Consider the following 20,645-nt stretch of genomic DNA (forward strand, 5'->3'; position numbering starts at 1 on the left):
ATGCCCCCCCACACACTATTAGCTCCACCCCCTTGTCCCCTCCAAACCCAATCCAGCTTGACCTTCAGCCTAATTGGTCTATACAGAGATAGAGGAGTGCTGAGAAAAGGAGGAGGCAGCAGCTGGGGGTTTTTATGCTGTTGGGGAGATTCCCAAGCCTCAGCAACGGTGTGGGACAGGTTCAGGCTTGAAACACACACACACACACACACACACACACACACACACACACACACACACACACACACACACACACACAGTCACTGCAAAAGGGACAAAGGCCTTCAGTTGCTGTCCATAGTGTGTGCAGAGATACAAACACATCATTAGTGCTGCACAGAGCTGAGCCCTAATATTGAATCTAGTGCATTAGAAATTTCACAGCATTTCTCCAATTCAAGAAACCTGATCATTCAAATCTGATCATATGCATAGTTCTAGAAAGAAGACGAGTGTTGGATCAGTCAGGTTATTCTTGTTCTCCATGGAGAATAGTCAAATAAATGCTATTATAATCTTAATATGTCTGTTATGTCACAAATAATAACACATAGTCCCTGATAGGAGTACAACGTGATGTGTACAAACTCATCCTCATCTCATCCTGACACTCGACTTTTAGCGACGTGTCATCAGAGAAATGTAAAACTATGATCTAGTGTTGCTTTTATACGCAAATAACACTTGACACACTTTCGAGCAATTCTTAAAATCAGCCCTTTTACATGAACCACTTCATATACACAGGTGCTGGAGTAGAAGCGATAACCTTCAGGTTCTCCATGCATACACACAGACAGACAGACAGACATACAGAGGCTATGTTACTACCCAACATCCACCCCCCCCCCCCAAACTCACACATTTTTTTCATCTGAACTCTCACACAAATTCAATTGTGTCACACAAAGTGACCATTTTCATCTTTTCCCACAAGGACAGTCTATTCTTTACTCCATCTTTCTGTCCCTGTCTTTCTTTCTCTCCAGTTTGTGAAGGAGTTTAGCACCTGCCCAGCATTCCCCCATTGTAGACGGCGCTTCTCTGCATAAATAGTAACACACAGTGCATTAAATTGATTTGAAGTTGACCCTCGGAAAATCTGATTCCTTTGTACTTATGTGTACTTTGCCTTTGATTTGTGCACTGCATTCAAACCATAAAATAACCGAGAGTGTATGCCAGGACAAACCTTTAACCTCAATTTCAATTCTTTTGTCATGTTTGTATACAAGTGATACATCACATGAGCAAATAGGAAAAGTAGAATGTTCTCGGTATATTAAATTGTACAATACAGATATGATACATAGTCGAAACCCAACCTTCACCTCGGTGACCAAAAACAAATCATTTGGTGCTTTTTTTTTTTACAAATAAAAACTTTTTTTTTTTTGGAAAAAGCAGTTGGGACATTTGTCAGAAAATGGATTACATATAAACCCTGCCCAACACACACACACACACACACACACACACACACACACACACACACACACACACACACACACACACACACACACAGTAAATTAGTCAAATGGCTAATTTGGTAAAAAATCCAAAAAGACCCTAATATGACTAGCACATGCATCAAATCCTGTACAACTCCTCTGTCTGATCTAATTGCTTTCATAAAGTCCAACCATGGTGTAAATCACACATCTTATTGTTGTCCTGTCAAAACATTCAAACAGATTAACGACATCAGTGTGCGATTACAGCATCATGTCTTTGTCTCAAATCACCAAACCCCCAGCCCCAGGCCAATTAAACATAGACAACCCAGGAAAAGTCCCTCAATGAGCACAGTTTATCACTAACACTGATCACAGCAACTCAGAGCATGGCCTTGCATCGTCTTCTTCTTCTTTTTAAAGCGGCACAATGCATGAAGAAGAAAGGGTGCACAGATGCAGTTCTGTCGTATTGACGGCGTCGGCCGACCTTGTGCACGAAAACGCACACAGAAGAAAGTGAATAGCAACACGAACGCATTCACAGCCTAACTAATAACCTCCATTTGTGTTTTTCAAAAAAAGCCACAATTCAGTAATAAGCTTAATGCCAACTAACACGATTGTATATGATTTTTTAAAAAATTTTAGTCAAAAGCAAATCAAATCAATTCACCATCACGGCTCTTTTTTTTTTTTTTTGTGTGTGTGTGTGCGTTTGAGGTGACACTCATATCCGTGTACCAAAAAAAACAACAACCCCAAAAGCCGATGCAAATATTATACAAGTCATTGCTACTTTATGACCCATAAAGCAATAATATTGTGTATATTATTATTATTATTATTATTATTAATACACTAATAATAATAGACTTTGATGAGAAAATATGAGAATATCTTCCTCTGCTGGAACTCGAACCCAGCTTGTGAGTGCGAATGAAAGCCAGAAGAAAATAAAGGAAGAGATTGAAGACATCTAAAGTTGTTTTTGCAATCATATATATAATATATATCCACACTCGTACCACAGGTCACAAAAGGTCAACATGTTCAAGAACAACAGCACCGGGGAGTTTTTGACTGTCCCCTACATTCACTCTTGCATTTTTTTTGCAAATAGACTAATCTATTTATTACAGACATGAAATAATTTACAATAAAATAACAATTTGTTTTAGGTACAATTCTCATTTTTCTTGCTTTTATACTACAACAATTTCGCCTCGCCCTCATTCCTCATTCAGCATAGCGGCCTGCTCGGTCCCGACCTTTCTTTTCTCTCCGTTCCTCCATCACGAGGATGTGTATAAGGTCTCTCCAGATCTGAGATATGTTTTTCATGATTAGAAGCAGTGTTGGATTTTCCAGTGGGGGAATAAATTAGAAAAAACAAATCCGTATATGTTAGGGTTCGCTGTTTCATTTGACTGGCAGAAAAGACTGCCTTTTATTATTATTATTATTATTATTTATTAATTTATTTATTTTTTGCAAAAGCATCCAGAAAAATCTGAAAATCCATCTTTATCAAGGTCTCGGAGCAACTGTGAGGGAATTTCAACTTAACTTGGAAAAGCACATATGCAAAAAACATGGAACTCAGGACTACAGTACCATACCATCACACACACAAGAAGAGCAAGACTGCATATTCACTGAAGACACTGAAACACGGAGCGAGACGGCCTCAAGGAAACTGCACAGGAAGGAAACAAAGCCCTCACAAGAACTTGTTTTTAAAAATCGCAGGACAACCAGACGAGTTTTAGGGTTAAAAACAACACGATGGCTTACAAAAGGTCTGATCAAATAGTTTCAGATTGCAAACGCATCACTTGCTGATGTATACAACATTTTCACAGGAGGTTTATCCGTGCTGGTGTTGGAAAAATAATCACTGTTGTTGTTGTTGTTTTTTTTTTTTAAATGAATATTTGGGAAAATGACACGAATGTCAGTTCAACGTCATCAGCAAATTCAATTTGCTGAGAGCTGAATAACATGGAACGATATGTCATGTTGGTTATACAAAAAAGAAAAGAAAAAAACCCCAAAGCGTGTTAGGATGATTTAAGCCAAATATTTGCTTCATTTGCTGTTACTCATCAGCTTTGGGAAAAGAGGCATCCTTATTAAAACAACTGACAATATCTGGCTATCTGGTTAGTGAATGATCAAATCAGATGGATGAGCGAATTCAAAATAAGTTGTGCTGGTGATTTCTTTTCAACTCTTTTTTCCTTGCTATGCTCCTTCTTCACATTAAAAACTCCCGATCTGGCAGTGACGCTAAAGTAGTGCAAGAAGCTTGGGAAATCCTCCTGCCTGAAAGACGAACGAGTCCGAATTGTGCTTCGTTGCAGTTCCGAGAGGCCTCGCATGTACGTTCTGACAACACGAAGAACAGACATGAGGACTGACAACCACGGCACAGATGACACAAAGGACAGAGTGAAAAAAAGAACAAAACATAAAAGAAAAATTTGAGGAATTTGAGAAAACTGAACAAAAGAATTATTCCAAAACTTTCTTGTCCTCTTTTCCGTTGGTCCGCGAGTATGGCTCGAAGGCCGAGGAGCTCAGGTAGCGGGCTGAGAGTTCCTGCAGGTTCCCGGCCAGTGAGCCAGTCATGCCCAGCGGCGCGGAGGAGATACGTGATGCCACGGCTCCCAGCAGTGTGGGCACAGGGAAGCTGAAGAGCCCGTGGTGGGTGCTGGTTAGCGTGCTTGAGCTGGACATGGCGGGCAGCGGGGGGCTTCTGGATGCTGTAGCTGAGCTTGTTCCACTGCTGGAGGAGGATCCTCCATTAGCAGCGATGCCCAGTGAGGAGCTGGTGCAGTGTGGCAGCAGACCAGGCATACCGGGCGGCGTGAGCAAGCGGCCCTGTTCCAACAGACGCAGCACACTGCACGTAGCCGCTGTCTCCGAGTGCGCAGCCGAGCGCAGCTCCGCATCCTTCCCCTGGTCCTTCTTTTGTTTCGTACGCCGGTTCTGGAACCACACCTTCACCTGCACACAGACAGGTGAGAGGGGTTTAAACATTTAACAATCTGGATGTGAAAAAAATATCAGACGCTAGCCACTTTCCGTAATTGACTGTGGTGCAAATACAGAGAGAGGAAAAGAGACAGAGGGACAATTTAAACGGTAATTACTGCCACGCTGTACTGTCTCTTATATAAGCTGCTTTTGTCTGAGTTAATGTTCACCTCATTAGCACATGCGCACAGTTTGGAAATCAATCCACAGCTAATGAGTTAGCAACCTACAGCTGAGTAAACATGTGTTCTCTGATTGCACACAGGGTTTTAATACACAAGATACAATCCAACAAACCACAAAACATGGTTAGGAAAAAGATAAAAATGCAAATGTATTCTTGAGAAAACATTACATGTGCACTTTGGATTGTGAGACTTTCTGCTCGGTGACGCAAATACAACCAGATAACTGTCATATGTGTGGGTGGTTTTTTTTTTTTTTTTGTGTGTGTGTGTGTGTGTGTGTGTGTGTGTGTTGTAGCAGACACCTGTTTTCTACTGATGCTGATAAACACAGCCTGTGTGTGCGTCATTACACTGCCACTACACGTCTGTAAATATACGTTACAGGTCAGAAAATTTCAATCTAGGTGATTTTTTATTTTGACCTGGGTTAAAATTTTTAACCTAGTTCATAATTTCCAAACTAGGTAAAATTTTGGATTATCTAAGATTCTTAAAAGGGATTTTTCATCACTTCTTTTGTCTCTCTTTCTTCCATCCACTTCCTCTCTGTCTACACCTACCCAGTATTTCCTCTCGTTTGTCTGTCTGCCTATTCCTATCGACCTAATTAGCATTGTTAAAAAATATCTTTTTTCATACTTAACCAGGATTCAAACTCAGAACCTTAATCACTAGATTAATGAGTCCAGTCTTATTATGTGATCAAGTAGTTTAAAATACAAAGTCTTCCCAAATCCTAATTCTAACCCCTTATAGAGTAAGTCTCCCTGATACATGGAGCAAATTATGAACTGGGTTAAAAATCCTAACCTAGGTTGAAAAATTCCACCTGATCTACAATTATGACCTGTAACGTATATACATTATGGGGTTTACATTACACTGTATAGACATTATATACATTATGCAATGTCCAATTACCCATAGCGAAGCTACACGGAATTATTTATGTCTATTATTCAATTCCTCAATCATTTCATACGTTATTCATCAAAACCCTATCCATCAACAAAATGTTTCCTTTTGCACAAAAAAATGCACAAAAAATCCCTTAAAATATTTCAGACAGATGATAGTAATATTACATTATTCCAATCAGGATCACAATTGTTTGAAGTTATTTAAGACATTAATAAAAATGGATCAACCTGAAATAAATTCAAGTTGAAGACCATGTTATGTAAAATGATCAAATAAATATAAAATATCTCAGATAGTGAAAAGGAAAGGAAATACAAACTAAATTGTGATCATCATACAATCAAACTGGGAATCGGAATTCGAATCAGACTCCTTTATTGTCCATTAAATTCACATAAAATGGAAAACTGTCTTTGGCACTGGAATGGAAGACTAAAAGACAAATACATCATACAAAACAATAGACATTAAGAACAATACATTACAATAAAATATTGTAAAATAAGCAAATGACAGAGTCAGTTCCAGTTTAAAAATAATAATAATGAATGAAAAAAGGAATAAAAGAGATAAAATTAAAGGTGAGTGTGTGCTGAGTGGGCAAATCCTGTGGCTCTGAATATAAGGATATAGATGACGTGGACTTGTGTAAGTGTGTGTAGGTGTGTATGCAGTCGGATTTAATGTATTTCCTCAAATCTTTTTTTTTTTATGTCTGACAATAAAACAACAAAACCTTTGAGCAGCTAAATTTGATCACCAGCACAAGATGAACCGAACCAAACCAAGCAAGTTCATCAGGAGTGTGTTTCAATACAACATGCGTTAGTACTGAGCTGGAATTAGGGGGTCACTCAGAGAAAAATAAAACACACACACACACACACACACACACACACACACACACACACACACACACACACACACAGAGTTAGGAAGTAAGCGAAAGAAACATCACAGATAGATAGATAGATAGATAGATAGATAGATAGATAGATAGATAGATAGATAGATAGATAGATAGATAGATAGATCGATCGATCGATCACTGACCATCTTGTGAATAAAAACACTGATTATTGACTAAAATTGAGTCTGCAATTGTTGACTAATCAGACTCTCTCTCTCGCTCTCTCTCTCTCTCTCTCTCTCTCTCTCCTTTCACCTTTCTCAGCATGTTACGTGTTAGTTTTGTGAGCTGACCACTAAAGAGTCCACAAGCAGACACGTCTTTACATCATCATCATCACCATCATCATCATAATCACATTTAGTCTTTCCCATCGTCACATACACGCCATTTGGGTCTTTTTCCTACCCACACATGCTATAAATATGGATAAATAAAGAAACGAATAAACTCGTACATAACTATGATTTTACACCACGTCATGCTGTATTTATTACATGTGGCGAGATAAAGACAGAGAAAGCAAGACTCGAGAAAGCCTGCTTCATTATCATTAGCTTGACTGCTGGTTAACTAAAAAATGCAGAATAGCATCACATGGCTAGTTTTCAAACAAACGCACAAAGCTGACGGCCTCCATTAAGCGAAACGTGTAACTGAAATGACAAAAGATAACGGCCAACTACTGAGCCGCGTGTACACAGCTCTATACACTGAGATTAGCTCTAGCAGCTTTGTTTTCTGTTACTTCCAAACTCCAGGGGGACTTTACACTGTCCTTGTGGATCTTTACACCTTCTGTCCACCACCTTTACAGCATTCCAACAGATGGAGAAACAAAACGCTTCGACAAATATCATGATGCCTGACTGAGAGCAGCGCAAAGATGCCAGAAAACGGCGTTAGAGAATGTATGAAGAAATTGGAAAATATGATTCAATTGCAGAGGAAAGGTGAACTTAAACACATTAATAATAATAATAATAATAATAATAATAATAATAATAATAATACATTTCCACCTTTGCATCAGTTTCTGCTGTTTCTGATTCTCTAATAATTTATTTTAAATTAAGCCTTTTAAAATATTAAACAAAAAAAGTGCAAAAATATTTTTCTGCATTACTACCTGTGGTATATTTATGTATATTAAAATAAATAATTTTTACAGTCACAGAGGTCTCTATATTTTTATCTGTAAGTAAAATGCATATGCACACATGTAGCACAGCTATACAAAGAAAAATTCATGTGTGTGTGTGTGTGTGTGTGTGTGTACCTGAGTCTCAGACAGGTTGAGCTGCCGGGCGAGTTCAGTCCTCTCTCGGCCCACGACGTACTGGCACCGCTGGAACTCCATCTCGAGCCGGTAGAGCTGCTCGGCTGTGAATGAGGTTCTGGTTCTCTTCGGTCGGTCCAGATCCAGACCTTTGGGCAGAATGATCTCTCTGATCGAGCCTTTGGCATCTGGAAAAAAGGCAAAACAAATGCTGTGACTGCTTCTCAAACATGCCATTGTGTGTGAATTACGACACACACACACACACACACACACACACACACACACACACACACACACATCACTATAATATTTACCCCCTATCTATTCAAAAGCCTTTATATAGCATGAATACAAATAATTATAAATTGTTTTTTAAGAAGAATTATAAATGTACGCTCATAGTCAAAAGAGCTGATTTCTATCTATCTATCTATCTATCTATCTATCTATCTATCTATCTATCTATCTATCTATCTATCTATCTATCTATCTATCTATAAACTTTTTTTGCATAAAATACTCTTTATTCTAAAAACGCTGCACAAAAAAAACATTCAAAAGCCTGATGGGTTCAAAAATGGTCCTAAAATTGTCATGATTTTGTAAATATATTCTCACAAATATAGTAAAACACATCTGCATGACATTTGACTGTGATTAGATAATATATTTTCGACATGTGATGAAATGGCGCTTGTCCAATCAGCTTGTTCTTTATTTATTCTTTATCATATTTATTTATTTATTATATTTTTCCTCGGACTTTTTTTTTTTATTCTTGCTTTGCAAAGGAGTGGAATTCAGTTTTTCCTCCAAAATCCTGCATTTTCAGTTAAATAACATGATAGATTTAAGGATTTTGAAAATGAAACGCAAAATAAATGAAGTGTAGTTGCATTTTACACTGATTAAATTATTCTTTTTCAATTCCAGCTGCAGTGTGCTTTAACATAAAAAAGAAGTATAAAAATCCAACAAAAATGTTTATAAAATTGGTAATTAATTTTTAAATAGAAAAATATAATACTTAGCAATTATTTATTAATTTGACAAAAAAATTCACTGCTCAAAAACTGCTACAAAAAAATAAAAATGAAACAAAAACGAAGAAGAAAAAAACTTTTTAGCTTTCGTTTATTCCTTCACAGCGTTATGACTGTGATCATTGTGGTGAAACAGGAACATCGGTTGCTTAAGCACAACTGGAAGGACTGAAACAATAATTTAATCGGGATAATTTCATTGGGCTCTGATCAGGTCTCTGTGTGTGAGCCTGATTGAATTTGGAAAAGTAAGTAATAAAATGGAGCGGGCTGCTCTGTGGGGTTTAGGAAGTGGTAAACCTGCACAGCATGGATGTTAGTGCACTACACTTTATTTCATTTAAATATAAATCAACACATCATTTATTTGCCATTTGGTTGCAGATGGCAGGATTGGTATAAGTTTTTTTTTTAAAGAAATAAAGCACCGAAATGAGCAATAATAAAAATTTATAAATAAAAAAATACAAGTCAAAAAATAATATTTTTATTTTCTACATTACATTTTGTACATTCAGACACTATTATTATTATTATTATTATTATTATTATTATTGTTGTTGTTGTTGTTGTTGTTGTTACATTTCAAATGAACTTCAGACCGACAGAAGACACCAATTTTTGGTGAGTTTGAACAAAAAACACCAGTAATTATAAACCTAAAAGTAATAAATACATTTTCACCAGTTTCAAGGGAACCAGTTGTTTCTTTTCATCCTAGAAATATTTACTTTAATTACCTTTAGGATGAAACAACATTGAATGATTTATTATGTGTTCACATTTTCACTGAAATTTAAATGATAATTTTTTGAAAATGTATGACTTGAATGTCAAAAGACACTTTTAAAGCAAAAACATCTCCAGCAGTTTGACCAAGGACAAGCTTCTTTTCATCGAATCTTAAATGATATCACACACTAAAAACCCATGACTCCTGGCACTTAATCGTCACTCTGTCCAGAAACCGTCCTGCTATGGAGCATCGTTAAATCTGAATAGCAGAACATCACACTCTTACCTCGAACGAGAATCCGCCGGCAGTAGTCTGGATCTCCTGTGCTCGTGCGACTCTTTTCACAGTTTTCCATGGCTCCGGATGAGGAGAAGGAGTCCTGTGGTTCCTTCAGGAGTGTTTTAGAAAGGCTCCCCTGGGAGTCTTTTACCTCCTTGCTTTCCTTCAGCCCGTTCTTCAGGACCATCCCCACTTCCGGCTCCTGGCTGTAGCGGACGTCCATGTTCATCTGTCCTTCTCGGAGTAGCTTTCCTTCTGCTTTTTCTTCTTCTGTTCTTTTTTAAAGCCAAAAATGATCTGGATGATACTACTTTCTGCGTCCTGTGTGTAAAACCACAGCTATTTGGACACTCGAGTCAGGGATCTAATGTCAGAGCGGCACTTGCTTCATGTCCCAAGCGTTCTATCATCAGTGTCTGCGCTCACTTGAGCAGTGATCATGGATTTTTCACACTAAATTCAGCAGCAATTTTGTGGTCCCTCTCTTCATTACTTGCGCATCAGCCAGATAGAGACGATCTCCATTCAATCAGAGTCGCGGATGGATGCATGCCTGCTTGTTGCAATTGATTACGGTAATTTTGCCTGCTTCGGATTTGCGTAACCTCCTGAATACGCTAAATTGTTTGGGGAAATATATGCCACACTAATGGAGGGGTGCGTTGCCGACAACCCCTCTTCTAGCAAGTCTTCACATGCACACGTACACACACTTACAGATCCCCGTCAAATGATTGGTCTTGGATCATGAAGGAGTTGCTTGCAAACTCCAACATGCACAACAGATGGAGAACCCTGGCAGAAAAGTTCTGGTCCAGTTCCAGGTGTCCGCTGATGCCCTGTGTGATGTCCCGTTACTCTGATGAGACATTAATCTATATTTAAGATAAGCAAATTTAGTCCAGTTATATTGCAACGAGCCCACACGACAATTCACACCACTGTCTCTACGATAGGACTGACAGACACGGGCGGAACGAGAGAGAGAGAGAGAGAGAGAGAGAGAGAGAGAGTTTGACTGAGCGAGAGAGGCGGAGAGATGTGGGATACAAAAAGAAAACGGAATGGGGAAAAATGAAATGCACTCCAGCAGGAATTTGTAGCGCTAAAGATCACAAGAAAACACACACCATCAGAAAGAAAAGTGAACAGCACCCTAGGACCTGGGAATAAATAACACAAACTCAGCTATAAAAGTAATAAATAAAAGTCATCTTTAAAATCAGGTGTGTAATGTCCAACACACACACACACACACACACACACACACACACACACACACACACACACCAAACCCAACATCTTAAATCTGTGCAACAAGAAGCAGTACCCCTCACACACACATCCTCATTACACACACACACACACACACACACACACACACACACACACACACACACACACACACACACACAGGCACTTGCTGCTATTTTTATTGTCTATGTAACAATATCTGGAGGAACAGCCGTGCTGGGTAATCCAATAAGACAATTGATTAGACTACAAAGATTCAATTCAAGCCAATCGCTGTGCACTCAGGCCCTTCTTGTCACCTTGTTTGGCCAGAAGGCCTCTTCCCTCTGAACCCCCAAACCCCAAACTCCCACCCTTCCTCAAGCCTTTCACTGCTTTATGGGAAAGAGAGAGCACAAGGGGAGAAAGATGGCAATTATCTAATTGGACTATTAACAAACAATTCAGCGAGTGTGTCTGCTCTGGAATAGGGGAAGACCAGGAGGAGGAGGAGGAGGGGATGGGGGGAGAGGAGAAGAAGTGGAGCACTAACTTCATTCAGTGAGTGTGTGGAGCAGCGTGTTGAAGAAAAAGAGTGAGGGAGAGATTGTTTAAAGAAGAAGAGCTAAGTGGAGGAGGGGAGGGATTGTTTAAAGAAAAGGTAAGAAGGGGGCTCGAAGGGACGGGACGGGAAGGGAAGGGAAGGGAAGGGGGGATCATGAGGCTGATTCTCAAGTCCTGTTCAAGTTGAAGCTTGGGAAAAATAAGGGTTCTGGTGTGACAGGGACCAGCTGTGGGCCTTGTCCATGTGCAACTTGTCCTTGTCCAAAAATACACGGCAGAAGGTGTGACCATACACTCTTGTGACAAAGTGTGAAAATACGATACAGAACACAACACTCTCCTGAAAGAATAAATAGAACAAGTAGGACTTATATAATATCATTATATATATATATATATATATATATATATATATATATATATATATATATATATATAAACATGTCAAAGATATCGGTAAAAGATCCACCTCAAGTGTTCTCCAGACTGTTCAGGGTCAACAGCTTCTAAAGGATCTACTTGGTTCTACTTCCTATAAAAACTGCACAGAACCTTAAAGTGTTAGTCTAGAGAGGCAAGCTGAAGAACATTTTCAGACTGCAGATTCAATGAAATGCTTAGTTTTCAGGAATATTATTTTTTAAAATATTAACTAAATATCATAATACACATCAGGTATTAGAACAATATCCTCATATATTGTGATAATACTTCTACCACATTGCCACCCCTAATGCTAGGCATTTTTATACTCTTAACATATTTTAGATAAATAAATAAATTTTATATATATATATATATATATAATCCGTTTTTAACTTTTCTTTAATCAAATAATATAAAAAGAAAAAGAAAAAAAAATTACTGTTTTATTTCAAAACACAGTTGAATAACAATTGATTTTTAAAAGTATCCTCATACTTTTGTTAACCAAATTATAATTCAAGAAAACATGAAATAATAATAATAATAATAATAATAATAATAATAATAGATTCCATTTTATTTTTGTTTGTTTTAAATATAATCCAGTACTGCCCTGAATCAAATAATAAAACATTATTAAATAAAACGATTCCTGTATTTTTTCACAATCCTCTTTACAGGAGGACTTTATTTGTTTGAACATATATTCAAGTACTTTCCTTCACCAAATGATAACAAAAAATGACTAAACTTTAAAAATAATAAAATAATAATTTACTGCTTTTTTGTAATACACTTAACAATAGGTTTTAGCTTTGATATCTATCTATCTATCTATCTATCTATCTATCTATCTATCTATCTATCTATCTATCTATCTATCTATCTATCTATCTATCTATCCAGTATATATATCAGTTCTCTTAATGTTATCTTTCCCCCAGTATATCCTAATTCCTTCCTTGACCAAACTGTTTGCTCCATGCACTGTCTCTGCAGCATTTCAGCACATTTACTGATGTTTACAAAAAGCAAAGTCATTGTAAAGGACACAAAACAATGATATTAATTGGAGAGGATTAATACTGAAGAGGACAGATGATCACAGATAGCCTGAGACGCAGTTTTATACTTTACTCTACAGTCTGTTTAGTTCAATGTCTCATGGTCCTCAGACTCCTGTATTGTTGTGTATGTTGGACACAGACCCAATGTTCTGTCTCACTGTATATATTTATAGGAATGACATTACAAATTGACTCGACTTGAAAATGGCTCAAGGATGGAATAATTAGGTTTGGCTGCAGGCCAGTTTTTTCAGCGTTGTTCATGAGGAGGGGGTATGACATGGTTCTGTAGGTGCTACAGGGCCACCACTAATAATCAACCATTGTAAAGGAGTCAGGTACTAATTGGTGTTTCCAAACAAAGAATATCTGAATAGGCTACTTATTTCCTTGCCACTAACAAGAAAAAAAAAATCTACAATAGCAATTGTAGTATATATATGATCTTACGGTGATGCGAAGATATGAAGTTTATCTTTGAGTGGTGAATGTATATGTCACAAGTGAGCGAAGCGAACGATTGAAATATTTTTCAACACAAGAAGATAAACTTCACATCTTCACACTGGCATGTAATGTTCTTTATATTATATGGACACATCCACAAAAATAAAGAAATAAATGCAAGTTAATCAAAAGAATTCAACAAAAGCACATATCCAACTATTATTGGCACCCCTGGGCATGATACTGAACACAATGTACAGTAACTGAAGCATGTTTCCATTTAAATTGGATGTGTTTGAGTTGATTGGAGTGTGTAGGAACTTTCAAGCTGTAATCCATGACTTCCTGATAACTGGGGAACAAATATAAGGTGACACGGAGGCCAAATTCCCTCAACATCACCATGGGAAAGATAAGAGACACACAAACCCAATGAGGGAGAAGTGTGTTGACCTTCATAAATCAGGGAATGGGAATAAAAAAACATCTCACCTGAAAATGTCCATTTCTACTGTTAGGGCAAAATAAAAAAAAGTGGATACCAGCTGAAACTGTTCCACACTCACCTGGAAGAGGATCTGAGTTTATTTTACCCCCACGTACAGTGAGGAGGGTAAGAGAGGCAAAAAATCCCCAAGAGTCACTGCTGGTGAATTACAAGAAAAAGTAAAATCTTGGGGTTTCCGAGTCTCCAAAACCCCCATCAGACTCCACCTCTATACCAACAGATTATTTGGAAGGTTCCAGAAAAAAGCCTTTTCTGTCAGTTAACCATAAATGTAAGAACCTGAAGTTTGTGAAACACAATGACAACTTTGACTGGAACTGTGTTCTCTGGTCTGATGGAACAAAAACTGAGCTTTTTGGCAATAAACACTCGCGGTGGGTTTGGAGTAAACAGAAGGACGGCTATAATGAAAAAACCCCGATCCCAACTGTAAAATATGGTGGAGGTTCTGTGATGTTTTGGGGCTGTTTTTCCTCCAAAGGCCCTGAAACCTTGTTAGGGTCCATGACATCATGGACTCCATGAAACACCAGGACATTTTAAATCAGAATCTGGCTCCTCTGCCAGGAAACTAAAACCGGGTTGTCATTGGATCTTCCAGCAGGACGATGATCCCAAGTCCAAATCAACACTAAAATGGTTCACTGAGAATCACAGAATTGAGCTTCTGCCTTGAATATCTCAGTCCCCTGAGCTGAACCCCAGTGAAAACCTGTGGGCTGAGCTGAAGAGGAGAGAGCACAAGAGAGGGTCGAGGCCCTGGATGATCTGGAGAGATTGTGTAAAGAGGAATGGGCTCAATGCCCTGCTCTGGATCTCCAACCTTATAAAATGTTATAGGACAGACTCAGTGCTGTTTTACTGCCGGGGGGTGTACAAAGGGGTGCCAGTAATAGTAGTACATGGTTTTTGTTGAAAATAATTATTTCTTGAGGAGGGATTTGCTTTCCTCTGAATCAATTTATTTCAGTTAAAGGTTGGATTTTTCTCATTTTTTCAGTGTGAGATGAAGCGACTTCACTAAAAAGTGGATTTTTTTCTACTAACTGATTGGACCTGCACGTGTTAAGAGCTGAGGACTTCTGGTCATTTCATGTTGTAGCTGACTAGCAACAACAGCAAATCCTTTGTGATTGTGCTGTTTTGCAGTGGTTTAGCACTTTGATAAATGCAACAAGGAAACACTCCAGCAGATCTTTTTAAATGTGATCAACATTTCTACATCCAGTCATTGGGAATTTTATAGGCAGAAGTGAGTTAGTTTGCGAGAAACAGGATGCCATTTGTATAGATTTGGTTGCATGCTGTAGGCTATAGAGAGGCAAAAATTCCCCCAAACATTTAACTGTTCAATCTCGTTTTCTCCTGTATATAATCAAAGTTTTGTACATTGGGAATTTTACAGACCAAAGTGAGTTATCCAGCAAGAAATAGGACAGGAATTGTATATGAATTGGTTGCTAGCTGTTTCATCAGTCAACATCATCTTCCTCCTTGTCCAGCACCGTTGCCAGGTCTGGGTCCATGTGGACACTGTTGAGCCACATGTCATATTAATTGAAGCATAGTTTTTATACCAGATGCCCTTCCTGCTGCAACTCTCCTGTTTCTGGACTTGGGAAACAACCATTCACACCTATGGGCAATTTAGAGTAGCTGGCTAACCTACTGGCTAACCTGTGGGGGAAACCAGAGCACTGGGAGGAAACCCACACAGACACGGGGAGAACATGCAAACTCCACACAGAAAGGCCCTTGTTGGCCGCTGGGCTCAAACCCAGAACCTTCTTGCTGTGAGGCGACAGCGTTAACCACTACACCACTGTGCCACCCGCAAACTTTAAACGGTAAGAAGCAAAAATGAAAGGTTATACCATCTTCACCATCACAGCTCCTAACAACTTCTAATCTAAGAAAGTGATTTATAAAATCATGCCAAGCTACTGCTATGAAAATTTCTTCATAAATGGGTGTTTTGTGGAAATTAAAGTTCAGTTAATTGAAATATCCATGGGAGTGGAAGTCTTGGACAAGTTCAGGTTATTTTACATGCAATCATTTAAGCGGGGAAAGTTTTCAGCTATTTACTGATTCCTGCTCTGGGACATTCCAATTATCCAAAATATGATATAATTTTACCAAATATAGTATCATTTTAAAACTTTTTGCTGTACATCTATGGTTCTCAAAGTGGGGTCTGGAGACCTTGGAGAGTCCTTCAGGCACAGATTTATTAAAAAACATGCTCTGAGTGACAGAAAGTTCAGAAAAATGATGTCTCTGAAAAAAATATATTTAATGAGATTTTTTTAAACATATAATATGGTCCCTGACTGTAAAAGACCAGAGAACAAACACCTGACCTACATGACCCATCAATTGTTAATAATTTAATAACAATTACATGTGACCTCATATTTTGAGAAATATTGAACAGTGTTAAGTTAAACAGTTTGAGTGATGCTGTGCTCTTTTACACCTCGATCTGTTTTAGCTTGAGGGTTTCTCTTATAACATGGGTGTAAAAACTGTGCAGGTGAAACGTCTGTGAGCTCTTTTTCACAGCCAGAGCTTGCACTCTTATTGGATGACCTGAGAGTTCACGACATCACAGAGGGGCAACACTCCATCAGGAGACAGCATTTAACACAGCCATTTGAGGAAAGTGACAGACTGTAGCACCACCAAGAGCGAGAAGGAGAGGAAGGAGATGTGTGCAGAGATGCACAAGGGAAGGAGATAAAAAGATAGGCATACCTGTAGAGGAGAATAAACCTCCATTCTTAGACTTCTGGCAGAATGGAGATGCTAAAGTGAGGATGAGTTGAAACACAACACAATTTCTGTTCGATAAAACAGTCTGAACATGCTGAGGATTTTGATGAATGGATCGTTTCATCTCACTGAATAACAGCTTGGTTGAAAAAAATATTCGTGGTACTATTCAGATATAGCATGTCCTGTACATTCCTGGTATATATGTATGTCCATAATAACTGTAGGTTTATATATAGAACTCAATGCAAAAGTTTGCACACCTAGGAGAAAGGATAAAGATGCACATCCCTTTTATAGTAGTAAAAACATAGTATGTCTCACAAATCCTTCATTATCACAAGTAACTAAAAAGTGGAAATTATATGTGAATGTAAGATAAATATTATGTAATAACATGCACAGCATATCCACCTTCTTCCTTTAGAAGCTGCCTTTTATATCTTATGAATGAATGAATGAATGAATGAATGAATGAATAGCTTTTCAAACCTCCTTCTTATGATCCTTTTTGGGATTTTTTTTTTCCTCCAGTGATTTTATTTGTTGCCTTGTTGGAAGACATTTTTATTTTTAACATCTTGAAAATTTTTTTAAATGTTATTTGTGGATTTTACAAGAGAAAAAGAAATCCAAACTTTGCACTTTTGGAGGTGTAGGCCTGTAAATGATATATTTTAATAGATAAAATGGACCTCTTTATAAAAATATATTTGAGGATGTTGAAAAAGTCAGGAATCAATAAGACTAGCATAGCAAGTCAGTGGGAGGCTCTGACTGGACCAAAAAAAAGGAAAAAAAGGAATTAGTAATTTAGATATTGGAGTAATTTAGTTAAAAAAAAAGTCAATTTAAAAAAAAATCATAATTACAGACTTTAAGGAATAAAATACTACAGACAATAAACATCTTCAAAATTAAAATATACTTTGTTACACACACATGCACGCACACATGCACGCGCACGCGCACACACACACACACACGCACACACAAATGCACAAACACACACAATTAAATTAATGTGTTTCTGTACACTCAGTCCTTCCATTATCCTTAAAGAAACATGTCTCAGCTTGGCTACTTAATGAAAAGGGAGACGGACAGACGGACAGGAAGAGAGAATGAGAGAATAAGTGAGTGAGCAAGAAAAGAGAGAGTGACAGTAAGACACAGAGAAGGAGGGGGTGTAAGATAGATAGATAAAGAGAGAGAGAAGAGAGAGAGAGAGAGAGAGAGAGAGAGAGAGAGAGAGAGAGACAGAGCTCCATCTAGTTCTAATAGCTCATTATTGCTGATTAGGAGGGTCTTTTCTAGATGGCTGCTACCTTTTTTTGCCACTAATGTTTTTGGCACCTCTTTACAGTCTCACCCACATTAATGGCACGGAGCCTAAAGCATGCTGGCACAACGTTACAACACGGCAAATAAATAGGCACAACAAATATGGCCTCAGGATGGATGGACCTTAAGAAACAGCTCCGTCCTTACGTGTGTGTGTGTGTGTGTGTGTGTGTGTGTGTGTGCGTGTGTTGAATGAGCAGAAGATAGCTATTAGCTCTGAGGAAGAAAGAGATGCCTCTATGGTTGAAATCCTGTGAAAATACACCTGACGTTACCCCACGATGAGATTACTCCACATCCGTCAATCTGTAGTACATCAAGAATCAGATTATTTAGCGAAGTCATAATCCCATAATCCATAATTCCATAATGCTAGAATTTTAGTGCCTGTGGTTAACATGTGGAGTCACAATTTATAAATGCAAATTTACAGTGAGCAAGAGGAAGATGGAAAAATATACTTACACATTTTAACAAAGATAAAAGCCAATGGCACACAGCATCCCTGAAGAAATACAGACATTTTATATAAAGAGGTTCATTGCTAATGTTCTAGTGCTATACACTGTCTTTGTTAATATTTACTGGAAATAATTATTCCACGAAATCGAGTCGTACATGAGCTGATGGGTGACGAGGCTCGTAGCACCGAGCTGTCTATAATCCATGTATGATGAGATTGAGTGGAATAACTGTTTTATTCTATCCACATTCACTGGATTTTGAGAAAGAGAGCATTTTTATTTTTAATTTTTGCAAATTTGATAAATGAAAACTTTATACAAAATGTCCAACAAAATAATTTCCACTCAGAATGTAAAGAAACTGGTGAAATGACAGGAGCAATTTGTGAAAAATGTGATAATTCTTGAAAAATTTAAAACGATACATTTTTACCATCAAATACTTTTATTCCATATTTTGTTGTTTTTTCTGTATTTTTGAGGTTTTGTTTTCGAGTAGAGTTTTTATTTCGTCCTTGGTTGGTTCAGCAACACGCTCCGCCATTTTGTTTTTTTCTACTCACAGTATATGAGCTGATATCCTAGTAGTAAAGTAGCCAATCAGAGTGCACGATTGCTCATTTCCAGTGAATGTGGAGAGAATAGTACAGGATGTATACAGCATTTAAGGAGTGAAGACATTACTTGCAGTATTTTTAGAAGGTAAGAATCAGAGAGAACAAAGTAGATGAAAGTGTGTGTGTGTGTGTGTGTGTGTGTTCTAGTAGCTGTACCTTATACCGTACAAACACTACAGCTCACAGTCTGAGTAATCAACTTGAATACTTCATAACATAATGCAGTTAGCACAAGGTTACTGTAGTTCTCTCTCTCTCTTCCTTTCCATCCATCCATCCATCCATCCATCCATCCATCCATCCATCCATCCATCCATCCATCCACTGTAGTACTCCAGTATACTGTATTATACCACATTGGTATTGAATTCTCCATTCCGATTGGCCAGAAATTGTTGGTTAATTTTCTGTAACAGCAGCTTTGAGAGTAGTTCCAACTGTCATGGGTTCAAATTATGGGTTTATATTAATGCAATTTTTAAAAAAATATGGTATCATTTCTATAGTAACCACTAACTAATTTTCTATGAGGAAACGTGTTTAGTATTTTTGAAAGGAGACATCAATGTCAGCACTTTGTAACAAGAGTCAAACTCAAAGTTAGTTAAGGCTTGCAAATTGCTGTTGTAAAAGAGCAATAAAAAATCTTAGCAACATGCTTTTATTGGAAAATAATCAATTTTGGGTTGGTAAAAGTAACTTAACTTCATGTCAGGCCACATCACACCATCCCCGAGTTGATTATTTTCCTATAATAGCACACTGTTTTATTCCTTTTATACTATATTACACTACACTATACTATACAACCCCAAATCAAAAAATGTTGGGACGATATGGAAAATACAAAAAAAAGAAGAAGAAGAAAGCAGTGATTTCTAAATTTACTTTGACTTGTATGTCATTGCAGACAGAATGAACCCAGGATATTTCATGTTTTGTCTGATCAATTTAATTTCATTTGTTAATATCCATCCATTCCAGCATTTCAGACCTGCAACACATTCCAAAAAAAGTTGGGGCAGGGCAATTTAGAGTGAGTAATGAAGTAAAACAATTAAACAATGATGTGATTTGAAACAGGTGATGTCATCAGGTGACTATAATCATGATTTGGGACAAAATCAGTCTCCATGAGCGGGCTAGTCTTTGAGGAGTAAAGACGGGCCAAGAATCTCCAGTTTATCAACAAATGCATGAGAAAATTATTGAAATGTTTAAAAACAATGTTCTTCAAAGAAAGATAGGAAGGGATTTGGATATTTCACCCTCTATGGCATATAATATCATTAAGCCATTCAAGGAATCTGGAGGAATTTCAGTGTGTAAAGGGCTCAAGCCTGAT

General features: G+C 37.7%; 1 protein-coding gene across 1 annotated transcript; it reads right to left on the minus strand.

Annotated features, from left to right (window-relative positions):
* Positions 1-3,971: 3,971 nt before the first annotated feature.
* On the minus strand, positions 3,972-10,078 carry vax1 (ventral anterior homeobox 1). The gene is made up of 3 exons (XM_060933194.1): positions 9,862-10,078; positions 7,795-7,982; positions 3,972-4,466 (listed from the first exon to the last, which is right to left on the minus strand). The coding sequence occupies exons 1-3, from the start codon at positions 10,076-10,078 to the stop codon at positions 3,972-3,974; spliced, it is 900 nt and encodes a 299-aa protein (XP_060789177.1).
* Between the last annotated feature and the right edge of the window lie 10,567 nt (positions 10,079-20,645).

This window comes from Neoarius graeffei, chromosome 11 (assembly GCF_027579695.1).
Source record: "Neoarius graeffei isolate fNeoGra1 chromosome 11, fNeoGra1.pri, whole genome shotgun sequence".
Lineage (NCBI taxonomy): Eukaryota > Metazoa > Chordata > Actinopteri > Siluriformes > Ariidae > Neoarius > Neoarius graeffei.